At 37.0% G+C, this 14,305-nt stretch overlaps 1 protein-coding gene across 2 annotated transcripts in view; it reads left to right on the forward strand.

Annotated features, from left to right (window-relative positions):
• arl6 (ADP-ribosylation factor-like 6) overlaps nt 1–10,380 on the forward strand; it is a 34,823-nt gene extending 24,443 nt beyond the window's left edge. For both annotated transcript variants that reach the window (XM_060833031.1, XM_060833030.1), the window contains 3 exons: nt 1,894–2,023; nt 3,374–3,429; nt 9,348–10,380. In XM_060833031.1, the coding sequence (XP_060689014.1) occupies nt 1,894–2,023; nt 3,374–3,429; nt 9,348–9,373 (212 nt within the window). In that variant the 3' untranslated portion in view covers nt 9,374–10,380. The remainder of the gene's footprint in view (nt 1–1,893; nt 2,024–3,373; nt 3,430–9,347) is intronic.
• Nucleotides 10,381–14,305: the final 3,925 nt, after the last annotated feature.

A 14,305-nucleotide genomic window follows, 5' to 3' on the forward strand; every position in this document is an offset into this window, starting at 1 on the left:
ATATTGTTGCCCATTTTGCATGGACTTGCAAGGCATTCTCAATACCTTCAATTCTGCATATAAGAAGCTCAGCCTGTCATGCCTGGTGCCATTTTGATAGTTTAAGAATAAGAGAAAATGAAAAGGTATAGTTTAAAGGGAAGTCCATCTGTGTACAAGTTCTGAGCCATCTTAGAGTCACCAGACCCAATTAACATAGGAGGTGCTATCTTTTGCCACTGGGCCAAATCAACTTTCTCACAGTCTGCGCCGGACACACCAATGTCAGAGACTATCGATGTTGCCATGGTGTCCTTCTAGCATTGCTTCAATGCCAATGATGAAGTCGCTAATGCTCAAGTCCCACCTTTTGCTGCTGGACCTATCTTGCTGACATCACCTCAGCAGTCGCTCTCCTCCAGACTGGGCTCATGTTCACTTCCACATTGGGCTCACTGTCCTCTCCCACAAGTCCCAATGCCAGCAGTGAACTTTGTTACCACTGCTGCCTCACATGCTTAGGAGGCCGAGACTGGTCTTGACCTGCTGAAGACGCCGAGAAAGGCTTTTAAAGAGAAGAGAAAAGAACAAAAGTAAAAAGTATTCAAAGCAGACAGAAGTGGATGAGTCCTAGACCAGGAGCTTGGATGCGGTGCTGCTACTCCACTGCTATTTTGGGCATTTTAAATTATCTGGCTTCACTGGGAGCAACATAGGACAAATGTAGCTCGGTGCTATCCTGCAACATGTCCACCTCCATGACTGACCACTTCTGGCAACCATGACAAGCTTGCCTGGCTTTGTGTCTATGCTAAAAGGCATGGCAGAAGCGCTGAGACTGTTAAGTTCTGATTGAAATGATGGGGCACTATGTTCAGTTTCCAAAGAAGTCCAAAGTTGGTGAGGGGTGAGAGCTTTGAGATGCACCCTAATTGGGTGCATATCAGCATTACAATGAAAGGTATTAGTGAGCTTAGTGGGACTGCAGTATTGAAGTGGTTTTATATAAGTGATTTTGAGATGGCCATGACTCATGGTAAACTTGGTGCATGTCCATTGTCAGCCTCCTTAGATAAAGAATGCTGGTGGTTGCTGACCATGGAGCATGCTCTGAGATCTGGAGCCGCCAGATACCCGTTCTAACTTTCTTGTTAGGAATCATTGCCATTCCATTGCCTGAGAAAATAGCAAACTGCATCTAACTGAGGCAAGAGTATGTAGCCTGATGAGATGTCAGTATGCAAATAGGCTTCTTGCTACTCACTAACAAGTTTCTCATTCTGGCATTAAAATCTTGGATGGAAAATCAGAGTCTGTTTTTTCTCAATGTCAAGAATCTCATTTTCTGATTTCGCCATCATTTTCCCAACTTATTGTCTATTGGACAAATCATTCAGGGGTTGGAAGATTCCATGTAATTACTCAAATCCAGATTCGACAGCATCTTTTATTTAAGCCAGCAAGATTAGTTCCACAGGCAACTGCCTTAAGGTAATTCTTTCATTGAAAGAAATTTGATATAAACTATTGAAAAAAAAAGGCAAAATCTTCAAATTTAGTAGCATTTAGGTTAATGCCCTCTAGGAAAGGAATCTGCCATTTTCAACTGGTCTGGCTTAGGTGTGACTCCAGATGGACTGCAATGTGGTTTAGTCTGAACTGCCCTGCAGGCAATTAGGGATGGCAATAAATACTGGCATAGCCAGAGATACTGTCATCCCATGAATGAATAAAAAAAAGTCTGTATTTTGATGGAAGAAATGCTCCTTTTGTTGGTAATTGAACTCTTGAATGCCTTCACCTTTCTTTTGCCAAGATTATCAGCTGCACTGTTCATCTTTTTTGGAGTATGTAGTTGAGGTGAAGCTATTTCTTATATTTTATTTATTTTAATAAAGCTGATTTTGCTTTCAGATATTAAACACAGACGAATTCCAATATTATTTTTTGCGAACAAGATGGACCTCAGAGATGCTTTGTCATCTGTCAAGGTTTCTCAGATGTTGTGTTTAGAAAATATCAAAGATAAGGCATGGCATATTTGGTAAGTGGAATTACAGCCTTTTTATGTCAGCATGTTTATTTCTCTGTAACCACGAATTGCTGCATGACAATTGTAAAAGAGTGAACGCTCATGAAATTACATTTCAAGTGGACATCTTTCACTTTATCCTTATCAATAATTGAAAAGATATCTGTAGATTTTTTCATGCACCCAAATACTCTTGAACAGTTGACTCGATTAAATAAATACCATGGCTAAGGGTCAGATTGTTTTAAATAGGCCAACTTGTCAATGTTGATGTTTCACCACCAGATGTCAGTAAATGTTGTCACGATTATAACATTACAATAAATGTTGGATGACCAGACCCCTATGTATATTTGCATTCCATATTGATTCTTCAAAATTACACATGGGAATTAAAATATGCTCCAGTTTTATCTCTGACAGCAGAATATCTGCTCTGACTGTTGAAATGTTCTTTGAGTGTGTGATTGTCACCTGGATAGACTCCTATTTGTGAAGCTGATTATCTGTAATGCCCATTTTTTCATTGGTATTTAGTAAGGAAAAACAAATTATACCTTAATTAAGTGAAAGAGAAGCACAGGTTTTGCTTTCAGATATTATGAATGCAAATAAATTGATATCATAGAATCCCTACAGTATGGAAGCGGTCCATTTGGTCCAATGAATCCACACTAACCATCCAAAGAGCATCCCACCCAGACCCACCCCCACCCTGTTCCTGTAACCCTGCATTCCCCATGGCCAAACCACCATCTTTAGATTGAGGGAGGAAACTGGACACACTGAGGAAACATATGCAGACACGGAGAATGTGCAAACAGTTCCCTGAGAGTAGAATTGAACCCAGGTCCCTGATGCTGTGAAGCAGCAGTGCTAACCACTGAACTACTACACTTTTTGGTATAGCTTTGACCTCCTTTTAAAATTTGTGAAGGAAATGTTATCTATATTGGGCAATAGACTTTCCTAGTTTTCTATTTTGACAACGTTTCCTGTGAGACTACTGAAGAACCAAAAGTACCATTGGAAGTATAATGTGAAAATATAAACTGTTTGCATTCATTTCATCCTGTACTTATTGTTAAAAAAAACTTAATGGTGCATGATATTCACAACCTCTGGTTCATAAGATATATATTTCTAGTAGACACCCTTGAAAAGTACATATCAGGATATTGCAGGATGTTTCCCCTGATCTTGTTACTTTAATGATTTCCAAAAATAAGACTCCCTTGCCAGGAGGACCATGGTTAACTAAATGAGTTCTGAAATGTTTATTTCTGGAAGCTATTTTGAATAAGCATATGTTGGTGATGTGATTACATTATATTGTTTGACAATTTATTGATTTTTCTTTAGTGCCAGTGATGCAATAAAAGGGGAAGGACTACAAGAAGGTGTTGACTGGCTTCAAGGTATAATTTTGTAGCTCAACAATGTTCCATTAACTCCCCATTTCAGTACCTTAGAAAGCACCTTATATCGTGAGCATCATGCCTGTGTTTATGTTGCTTCCTTATGCTGCAATACCTTTTTGGATTTGCCTTGTTCTCTGCATGCAGACTAATGAGCATTGTGTTAGCAGTGTGACTATCCTGCATAGCATGAGCCATTATTTCAGTTTTCGGACTATCTACTGATAAATGCATATCCATAGACAAAACAATAGTACAAAATAAATGAAAGCATGATAGAAAATGAAAGTGACTTTTTAAAAAAAAAAGCTTGGCTTATTTCATAAGTAGGAAATTTGTTCTGAACATAAGTGAATAAATTATTAAGTTATAAACTTTGGCAGGAGAGAAGAAAACACTTGCTTTTATAAAGTCCCATGCTACTGCTTGAGTAATTCACTATTAAATTAATTATCTAAGTCCACCACTCTATTGTAGTCAAATGCAACAAAATTATTCAAGCAGAAGCGAGATGAATGTTTTTGATGGATACAGTTTAGGGAAGAAATTACCTCGGAATACTATGCTATTTTTCATATTGTGTCCTAAAGATATAGACATTCACCTAAACCACTGGAATTGTTAGTTGTGGTATTTTTAACTGTGGTTTTAAATCTTAGATTTCAGTCCAAAAATTACGACTCCCACACTGCAACTCTTTCAACATTATCAATTTAATATTATATGCCAAAGTCCTAAAGTGGGATTGAAATCCCAAACCCTTTGATTTGTAGATAAGCATGCTACCAAACTGACAAAACTCTATAAGATCCTTAGTTTACTCTGTCTTGGAGCCAGATATTCACTATCTGTATGCCATTCCAGTGGAATGCAAAATAAATTCATAAATATTAATATATTTTCAGAGGCACCCCAGGGTTTAAATTTCAGTGTATGGCCTTTTGAGCAACAAAAGTATTCCCAATCTGATTAATTATGTTGCTCCTCAAATCTAGGAAATGAAAGTTACAAATACTTTGCATTTTGTGCAGTGCAGAAAAGTGAATAATCAGAATAGCTCTTTCCAAAATGATACAATTCGTGCTGTATTATCACATCGGTTTCAGTGACATATTTCCATTATGTCTACATTTAAAGTTTACTACTTTGGCCAGTTTTAGTTGGATATTAACACTATTTTTAAAAGAACTTATTTTAAAATCAAACATGCAAAATAACAATTATGTCATAAAACAAGATCAAAGCCTGAATTAATTATTCATGTATTCTAAAATTTGATTGCAATACTGTAATTAATCCTAATGTTTAAATATTAGTTACACTTGAGAATTATCAGTATTCGGATTTTTTTTGCTATAAGGGAGCAGTTTGAGAGCAATTAAATAACTAAATGGAGATGGACTGTTCATGTAGCTGATAAGATTATCAACATTATTCACCACCTGGTATATATTTATAGCCTACAAATTATAGACAGGCACCCAGAGAGACAAACTGTCTTTTTTAGTGAAATGCATCTATTGTATAATCTACAGTGGAATTGAAAGCAACCATGGAAGATACAGTGCCTTAGCTGAACCCAACTTCTTAATCAAATAAGGACAAGGCAGGAAAGCAGTGAGGGAATTATCTAAAAGTCTTTTTTTTAAATGTAATAAATATGTTTGAAACAACAATGTGGAAAGTTTATTCTTTGCATGTCTGTTGAGAAACATCCAAGTCTGACATCATGTACACTTTTACAATTCCTCAAATTTCTTTCTGCAGTGATCAATCATCTATAACGCGGATGTTGAATGTTAGAAAATATAATTAGAATAATCAAATGCATAGCGATTCTATTAAATGTATTATTTTCAGAATTTGATATTAAACCTCATTTTATCTTCATTATGTACAGAAATGCCACTGTAGTCATCTGATGAATAATTACAGCAAGCCATAGCAAATAAAATATCAGCCACTAGGTGTCAGGCATATTTTGACTGCAGGTACAATAGTTTTATATGGTTAAACCAAACATTTCCTGTCTTTTAGCTCTGGCAGATGTACATTCTTTTGTTTAATTTCTTTCACCTTCTCACTATTTATTCGTAGATTAGATATTTTCAAACATAATATTTTAATTGTGAATATAATTGGGAGGAGTTTATGGATACAGGTGATTAAAGCCATGTCTTCTAACTCCAATGAAATTAATTTGTTATAATTACAACTCCAAATTATTGTTCAGATATGGCCAGTGTTTTATGATTAAAAGTGAAACATGTTTGCAAGATATCAGGGTTTCAAAGTTGTGAAAAGAAAAGTTTTTGTCTTCTTGGAATGCGAATTTGAATAGAATGCCAGTTTATAAGACTACGGTCTTTTTTTTTATATATATATATTATGATCCCCAAGAAAAATGAATTAGGGTAATCTCAATCAAATCCCTAATGGCCATAAGTCAACAGCACAAATCTGTTTCCTTAACTCTTGCCTATTGGAAAGATTACAGTGAGCTGGTGTGAAATTTTGTAGTAGAACTTTTTTCTTCAATGATATTGGGCCACAGTTGAATTTTTACAATGATAATCAAACACTAATTAGCTCAGGAAACATCAGTCATCGTATAATGAACCCACTAGTCTGACCCAACATTGTGCAATAATTGCATTTGTTACTACCTACAGGCTACGCTCATCTATGGGGGCATTTTATCAATATTATACTGCATTAATACAATGTTTGTCTGAAAAAATCTTAACGTTGTGTTGCCAATATTTTATATCCAATCAATTGCCAGAATATCATCACTTGGAACTTATTCATTCTTCCAATTGTAGCGATTGGAGTAACAACTCATGTTCTATTTAATTCTGGTTGTTATATCAAATGGTTTCAATTAGCCAGTTTGCCATTGACTTTCTATGAAAACAATAGTCATTACATTGAAACTGTCTGTCTAGCTCTTCTTAAAGAAGTTTGAAAGCGGACTAGTGCCTTTTATATGCATAAGAATTTTTCAAAATGAAGATCTCTGTCGTAGTTCCATATGAGTTTTTAAAAAGCATATGCCAAGCTAATTTATTAATCTATAAATAATGCTGCTTCTTTAATGGGGATGGAATCAAAATTTGGTGTTAACTTTTAAAATGACATGGGATGAATATCTGGAGATGGGAGATTTGAGGAATAAGAAAAAGGCAACGAAGAGGGTGTAATTGCACAGCTCATTCAAACAAGCCAATAGGCTGAATGACTTCTGATCTATACCATTCTGTGATTCTATGAAGTACAGAAAGTGAATTTAATTGATAAGATCAAATGCTTCCAACGTACTCATTGTTAATAACTGCCCTTTTGCTGCTTTACCTTGTTTTAGATGCAGCACTTGCCATTCATTATTAAGCTAAACAAATTGCACTCTTCAGAAAAAGAAATGTCACTGCATCTGATAGAGCCAGTTACAAATTCAGGCAGGTGAAACGATCAAATTAGAATACGTCTTCAGTTATATAGATTGGAGAAGTTCGGACTGTTCTCCTTGGAGAAGATACAGTAAAGAATAGATATAATGAAGATGTTCAAAATCATGAGGGTAGATCAGATAGAGAAACTGTTCCTATTAGTGACATGGTCATTAATGTAAGATGATTGTCAATAAACCAACAGGTGGTGAGGATAATTAGATTAGATTCCCTACAGTGTGAAAACAGGCCCTTCAGCCCAACAAGTCCACACCGACCCTCCGAAGGGTAACCCACCCAGACACATTTCCCTCTGCCTAATGCGCCTAACACTATGGGCAATTTCGCACAGCCAGTTCACCTGACCTGCACGTTTTTGGTCTGTGGGAGGAAACTGGCGCACCCGAAGGAAACCCACGCAGACATGGGGAGAATGTGCAAACTCCACACAGACAATCACCCGAGACTGGAATTGAACTTGGGTCCCTGGCGCTGTGAGGCAGCAGTGCTAACCACTGAACCACCGTGCTGTCCTTAGATAATTATCTAAGGACAGAAAATTTGCAGGGAAAAGGAGCAGTGGGACTATCTGAGATGCTATTTCAGAGATCGGGTATGTGCACCCAATCATTACATTTCTGAGTTTCCTAATATTCAGCAAATTTGTTCAACATATGCCTGGTCATGCAACGAAGGCTTCTTGGGTTCCTTTCACAGAGTGTTAACCAATCTTGATCAGGTTAGCCGTCGAAACACAGCAGTGCCGTGCCTAGTATTCTGGAAGGTAAAATAGATCTATTTTCCAGTGATCCGTGCCAAAAATGTATCCGATATAGGTGGAATCAAGTTTAGCTGTGATGGACCATAATTCAAATCTCACTGTAGGTTTAGATATGAATAATAATTACTTGAATAATCAAAGGGTAGAAGTATTCCTGAGATTGATTCCTTACTGGAAATCAACGCGTTATGAAGAAGCAAGGAGATGTTTAATGACAGGGGGTGGGATGAGGTGTGTTGATGGGTTAGTGATATTATTTGCTGGACTGTTAATCAAGAGGCCCAGGCAATGTTCTGGGGACCTGGATCTAACAATGACCCTGAATCTGTTGATTGCTGGACCAATCCATCTGGTTCACTAATAGCCTTTAGGGAGAGAAACTGCCATCTGGAGCGTAAATGTTGACCTGCCTGTGAATGAATTTTTTTTAGTTAATCTATTTTATCGCAAGACTAGGAAGTTAGATCCTCAATCTCCCGTTCTACCACAACCCCCTAACTTAACTGAATAAAATAAGATATGGGATGCTGGTAAGATGCTGTCTATCTATATCACCCTCTATAACTGTTAAAACAACTCAAAACTTTGTCAAGGGGCTGTTACAAAATGTCTCAACTGCATTTCTGTTGTATGATCTTTAGCCTTTTCATTACATCATACTTTTCAGACAAATGGTATGGTACTTAATGTTTTAGTTAAGTGTCTGACCCTGATATACATTGTTTATTCAGGGAAGGTAAGCTGACTGTGTGTAATTATGACAGAATCTACAGTCTGGTTATTCTTTCAGCCATTGTACTGTGAATAGGAGTGAACAAATATCACAGGATAATAATAAAAAGTAAGATGGGTATTTTGTTTTGTCGTTGTGACATTTTGCTATTATAGACTGGAGGGTTTGAATTATAAGCAGAGTCCAGACAGGCTGGGACCTTTTTCCACTGGAGCATAGGTTCGGCGGTCACCTTTTAAAGGTTTATAAAATCATGAGGGATATAGATAAGATGAATAGCAGGTGTCTTCTCCCTAGGGTAGGGGATTTCAAGACCAGGGGGCATATTTTAAAGGTGAGAAGAAAGAGATTTTTGAAAAGACATGAGGACAAGTTGTATTTTTTACAGTGTGGTTTGTGTGTGGAATGAACTTGCAGAGGAAGTAGTGGATATAGGTACAATTTTATAATGTACATGAAAAAATTGTTTGCAGAGATATTGTCCATGGGCAGGTAGGTGAGATTAATTTAGTTTGGGATTATGGTCTGCATGGACTGATTGAACCAAAGGGTCTGTTTCCATGCTATATGACTCTATATCTCTGTGATACTGACTAGATGCCAAACCAGATAATAGAATATTTTAGCTTAAGGAACCTAGTGACCACAGCCTGCATTTCCAAATCTCATTGTGCAATAACCCAGGTGGCTATTTTCTGCTTGGATCCATTAATGTCCCTTCTCTGTTGTTGTTCTAGTCTCAAGCTTAATACTTGGTTTGTGAGTTTTTTTCTTGATAATTATCTGTACAGCAACTAATAATTTTATGTTACTGACTATATTTAGATTGGACAATTACAATTTTTGGACAATACACTTGATTATGGTGGACTGTGCAAATTTTATTATTTCAGAAAACAGCATCTATTCTCCTGCTTCTGTCATGATTATTGATTTTGTGTTATTGACTCACCAGATCAAATCAAAGCAATGAAGGTGTGAAGGCCACTGAAAAGAGAGGCAAATTAAGGTGATTTGACACTACTCAAGAGCTGAACATTGCACCAAATATATCTCATCATGTTTGGGACCAAACTTTTAATTTATCTTCATTTAAATTGTATGTTTCAGAAAGCAAAATAATGTATATAGTCAAAGTAATGTAGTATTTTTGTAATGCTAAGATACAGTAAATTTTACTTTGAATTGTATTAAGGAATTATTTGTTGTAAAGATCTAGAAGAAGTACCCAATGAGAATTTGGTGTTTAAAGACTCATCAAATATATTACTTGTACAAAGAGTCTTGAATTGAGGGCTCACTGCCAGCTTGCTCGAAACACGTAAATAAGATAGAGCAGTCTCGCACATTCCCAAGCATCATATTCCTAAATAATGTGAAAAATAAATTAAGACCCGTTTCATAGCCACTCAGCACTTGTTAGGTCCTTGACAGCTTCACTATAGACCACTATTGATTGATCTAAACTTGGAAGATGTTTTGCTTAGCAGCGAGCAGCATACAGCCATTTTCCATTACAGCAAGCTGGCAGGAGAGGAAAACTAATTTATAGCTCTTTATGTGGGTAACATTCTCATTTTTTTTTAATAAAGAAACACCAAATCAGGCTACTTGAAGTACAAGTTTTCCACCTAGACTTGGCACATTCTTTTCAGACATGTTTAGAAAGATATATAATTTCAAAACCTGCACCTTGTCATCAATTGCATGGCCTGGATTTTGTGGTTGTGTACAGGTGACAAAATTGCAATGTTCTCTGTTGTTACTTCTCCAAAATTGACAGCAACTTTTGCCAGTCACACATTTGCAGTTAAACTTTGAAATCCAAAGGTTGCTCTGTGTTTCTCTGCTGTCCACAGGAATGCACTGTTGAACTCCCCACTTATGGAAATCTGTGAGAAATCACTGAATTGATGAAAACTTGATTTTTTATACTGTGATATTGATGTAAAAACCCTGGAAAAGTTCAACCTTTTAATGAGATATAAGTTGTCTTTTTTTTAAGCAGTGTCAAATGTTTCCATCATGATGAAATCCAGTTTAGTTCTAGTATTTCAACTAATGTAAGTTCCAATCTTTATTTCGCTTTCTGCAAAATGTATGAAATGTGAAGGTCATATAATGCATTTTGCTATCTATCTTGTGGTTTGTGAGAACTCCTTAATGTGATTGGCTGCTTACCCTGCCTGATGATATCACATTTGCTGGCCACCTCAAAATCCATTTTACTTGACACCAGATACAAATTAAGGTCAGGAAATGTGAAATCCATTCCAACAAGACCATATAATCTTCATGGGCAACTTTCTTTGAGATCCGTTGTAAGTGCCATTTCATCACTGATCACAAAATCCAGACTGTTCATTATGCAAATAATGATGGGGGAGAAACTTGTAAACATTGCAGTAGTTTCTTTTCCTTGTTTATTTCATTTTGTCACACAAACAAAATGCATTTTTTGCATCTTTCATTTTACCCAAGTTACAAAATTAACAAGGTTTTGATGAAGTATTCTATTTGCTTGGGTTATCACTGATCCCCTTTACCTAAGTATTATAAAAGGATTAAATCAAATATATTATTATTATTTGAGTCTATCTTGTGAATGAAAATTAAAGTAAATCAATTAGTGGCATTTAGTTTCTTTATCACATTTTTCTAATGGTGCAGTATGTACCTAGAACCTTTTATATTGTTACATAGGATGTAACCAATCAGCTTGCTAAATCCTAAGCTGTACTTGGTTAGGAAGTGAAAATATCTAACTAAGTCATTTCATTTTCTTTTCATGGACCCAGTTTTTTGTAATGCTGCAGCATGCACTTTATGCTCAGAAGCCTTACCTATGTATTTCCTGTAGGTGCTAACCCACTGTAACTGTTAGGAACTTAATGCAGTTTGACACAGTGGGAAACATGGGGTTAGGTCTACTTATCACTGAAGAGGCTGCACTGCCCTGCCTTCAGGAAAACCTTCCTGAAGTAAAGTTGAAGGTGGGGGGAACAGATCCATGGGGGATGTCCACCATCAGTGGTTTTCAGTTTTACCATTTTGAATCTTTTGGCCGAATCAAGATGATTTAGATTCCTGGCTCCTCTTATTCATATTTCCCCGTTGTATTACCACTTTCTCTGCAGGTTTTGTTTTGCCATACATCTATTTAAGTCATGTGTGGGTTAACTAGTAGCAGCTTGCTGCTTTATTATCAAAAGTTTCCCATTTGATTGTTGTTTTGATTGTGTTTTTGCATGTTCTGTATAGGCTCCTTTCTTCCTTACCTGGAACGGAGACAAATTGAGATCATTTTGCTGTGAGAAAGCCTTCATTTCTGTTTTTACCTCTGAATTCTCACCAAGAAACCATTGAAATAGAAATAGAAATAAGGGCAGCAGTACACCGTATCAAGTTTGTTCCATCATTCGTGATTATCTCTAACACTTTTGATGTGCATAGTAATGTCCCTTGATTCTGAGAGATTGAAAATCTATCTTTCTCAAACTTGAATGTAGTCAATAATGAACCTTCTGAGATAGACAATGCCGAAGACTTAAAGCTCTCTGAAGAAATTTCTCCTCATCCCGGTTGTAAATTATAAAACTTTAAACCTGAGCTCATGTCCTTGTATTCCAGATTCTCCAGCTGGTGGGGAGGACCTATCTGCCATGTCAGGTCACCATGGAATTTCATGATTCCATACAATTACCCTCTCAGTCTTCTAAACTCCAATGTATAAACCTAATTTGCTCACCTAATGGTAGAGGAATTCCCAAAACCAACACCATCTCCAAGGCAAGTCCACTCCAAGACAGTCCTTCCAGATTGATGATGACCAACTTCTGTTCATCACCAGTGTCACACTGGGGCAGTGTTGCTTCTTATTCTTTGCAACTCTGCAGAATGAAGTCCTGCTATTCTAGATAAAGTCTAATAAGCACTCCTGCCATGTCATTATTATTTTTCCAGACATAGAGTCCAAAACTACATACAATAGTCCAGCTTCAATCTAACCAAGCATCTATACAATAAAGCAAAACATCATAACTCCTGGATGGAAGTTTGCTCGCTGAGCTGGAAGGTTCACTTTCAGACATTTCATCACCATACTAGGCAACATCATCAGTGAGCCTCCAATGAAGTGCTGGTGTTTTGTCCCGTTTCTATTTGTGTGTGTTGGTTCTTAGTCTGGGTGATTATCATTTCCAGTTCTTTTTTTCAGATGGTAGATGGGGGTCTAAATCAATGTATTAATTGATGGAATTCCAGTTAGAATGGCAAGTTTCTAAGAATTCCTGTTCATGTTGCTGTTTAGCCTGACCTAGATGTCCTTGTTCTACTGGTGTCCTTCTTCATGCAAGGAGACTAGTGAGAGCGGGTCATGTCTTTTTGTGACTGGTTGATGTTCAAGTATCCTGGTGGGTAGCTTTCTGCCTGTTTCATCAGGACATTATTTCAATGAACCACGATGCCCTGCAGCATCCAGGAACTACGAAGAGCAGCGGAAAAATACCTATACAGCCTATTCAAGAAGAGCAGATACCTAATAAACAGTCTGCTGCTTTCTCAACAATAAACCCAAACAAGCAGACACAATGCACCCAGAAACCCTAGCCACATTTCAGCCATGCCTTTGTCAGGTAATGACTTCCAGATAACACAGACCTCTTGGCATCATGTTAGTCCACAAACCTACCAACACATTTAAACGGCGACTAATGAATTTGAGAGACCCTATACAAACAACCTGCAAACAAATGTCATTTACAAAATGCCATGCAAGGACTGTAACAAATACTACTTTAGACAAACAGGCAGAAAACTAGCCACCAGGATACATGAACACCTTCTAGTCACAACAAGACATGGCCTGCTATCACTAGTATCCTTACATACAAATGAAGAAAGGCATCACTTCGACTGGGACAACATATTCATTCTAGGACAGGCTAAACAGTCACACACGGGAATTCCTAGAAGCATGGCATTCTAACCGGGGCTCCATCAATAAACACATTGATTTGGACCCTATCTACCATTCTCTGGTTTATGAACCCATAAACCAGAGAAGAACCACGAATGATATCACCTACCCTAAGTAACCAACACACATAAGTAGAAAGTGCGACATACCATCAGTGCTTCACCGGCAGCTCACTGATGATGTTGCCTAGTATGGTGATAAAACATCTGTAAATGAACTTTCCAGCTCAACAAGCAAGCTTGTATCCAGAACCTCAACCTAAGCTTCAAATCTTCTCAAAACTCGCTAACTTCACAACTTCTGTAATCACTTCCTCTTACAATAAGGGATAGCATTCCATTACTTTTCCTCATAGTTTTGCTGCACCTGCATGTTAGCCTTCAGTGACTTAATGACAAGGCCACTTGGGTCCCTTTTGTAGATCTACACTTTCCAAAAGCTTACTATTTAAGAAATTGTCTGAATAACTGTTCTTCCTACCAAAGTGGATAACATCACATTTTTCCACATTATATTCCATTTGCCATATTTTTGGCCATTCACTAATCTGTTTAAATCCTAAAATTGTTTTACATTTTCCTCACAACATGCATCCCAGCGGAGATGTATATTATCTGAAAATTTGGAAATATTACATTTGATTCCTACCTCCAAGTAATTGACACATGAACAGTTAGGGCACAAGCACTGATTGTTGTGGTACCTCATTAGTCATAGCCTTTTACTGCAAGAATGGCCTGTTTATTCCTGCTTTCTGTTTTCTGCCTGTTATTCATTCCAAAATCCCATTTACTTTAATTTTGTTAACAGATCTCTTGCATGGAAATTTCTCAAAAGCTTTCTGAAAATGCAAGAATATCACATCGGTTAACCCACCTTTATCAATTTTGTTAATAACGTCTCCATAAACTCCAACATGTTTTTAAAACATGATT

The sequence above is a fragment of the Hemiscyllium ocellatum genome, chromosome 12 (assembly GCF_020745735.1).
Source record: "Hemiscyllium ocellatum isolate sHemOce1 chromosome 12, sHemOce1.pat.X.cur, whole genome shotgun sequence".
Classification (NCBI taxonomy): Eukaryota; Metazoa; Chordata; class Chondrichthyes; order Orectolobiformes; family Hemiscylliidae; genus Hemiscyllium; species Hemiscyllium ocellatum.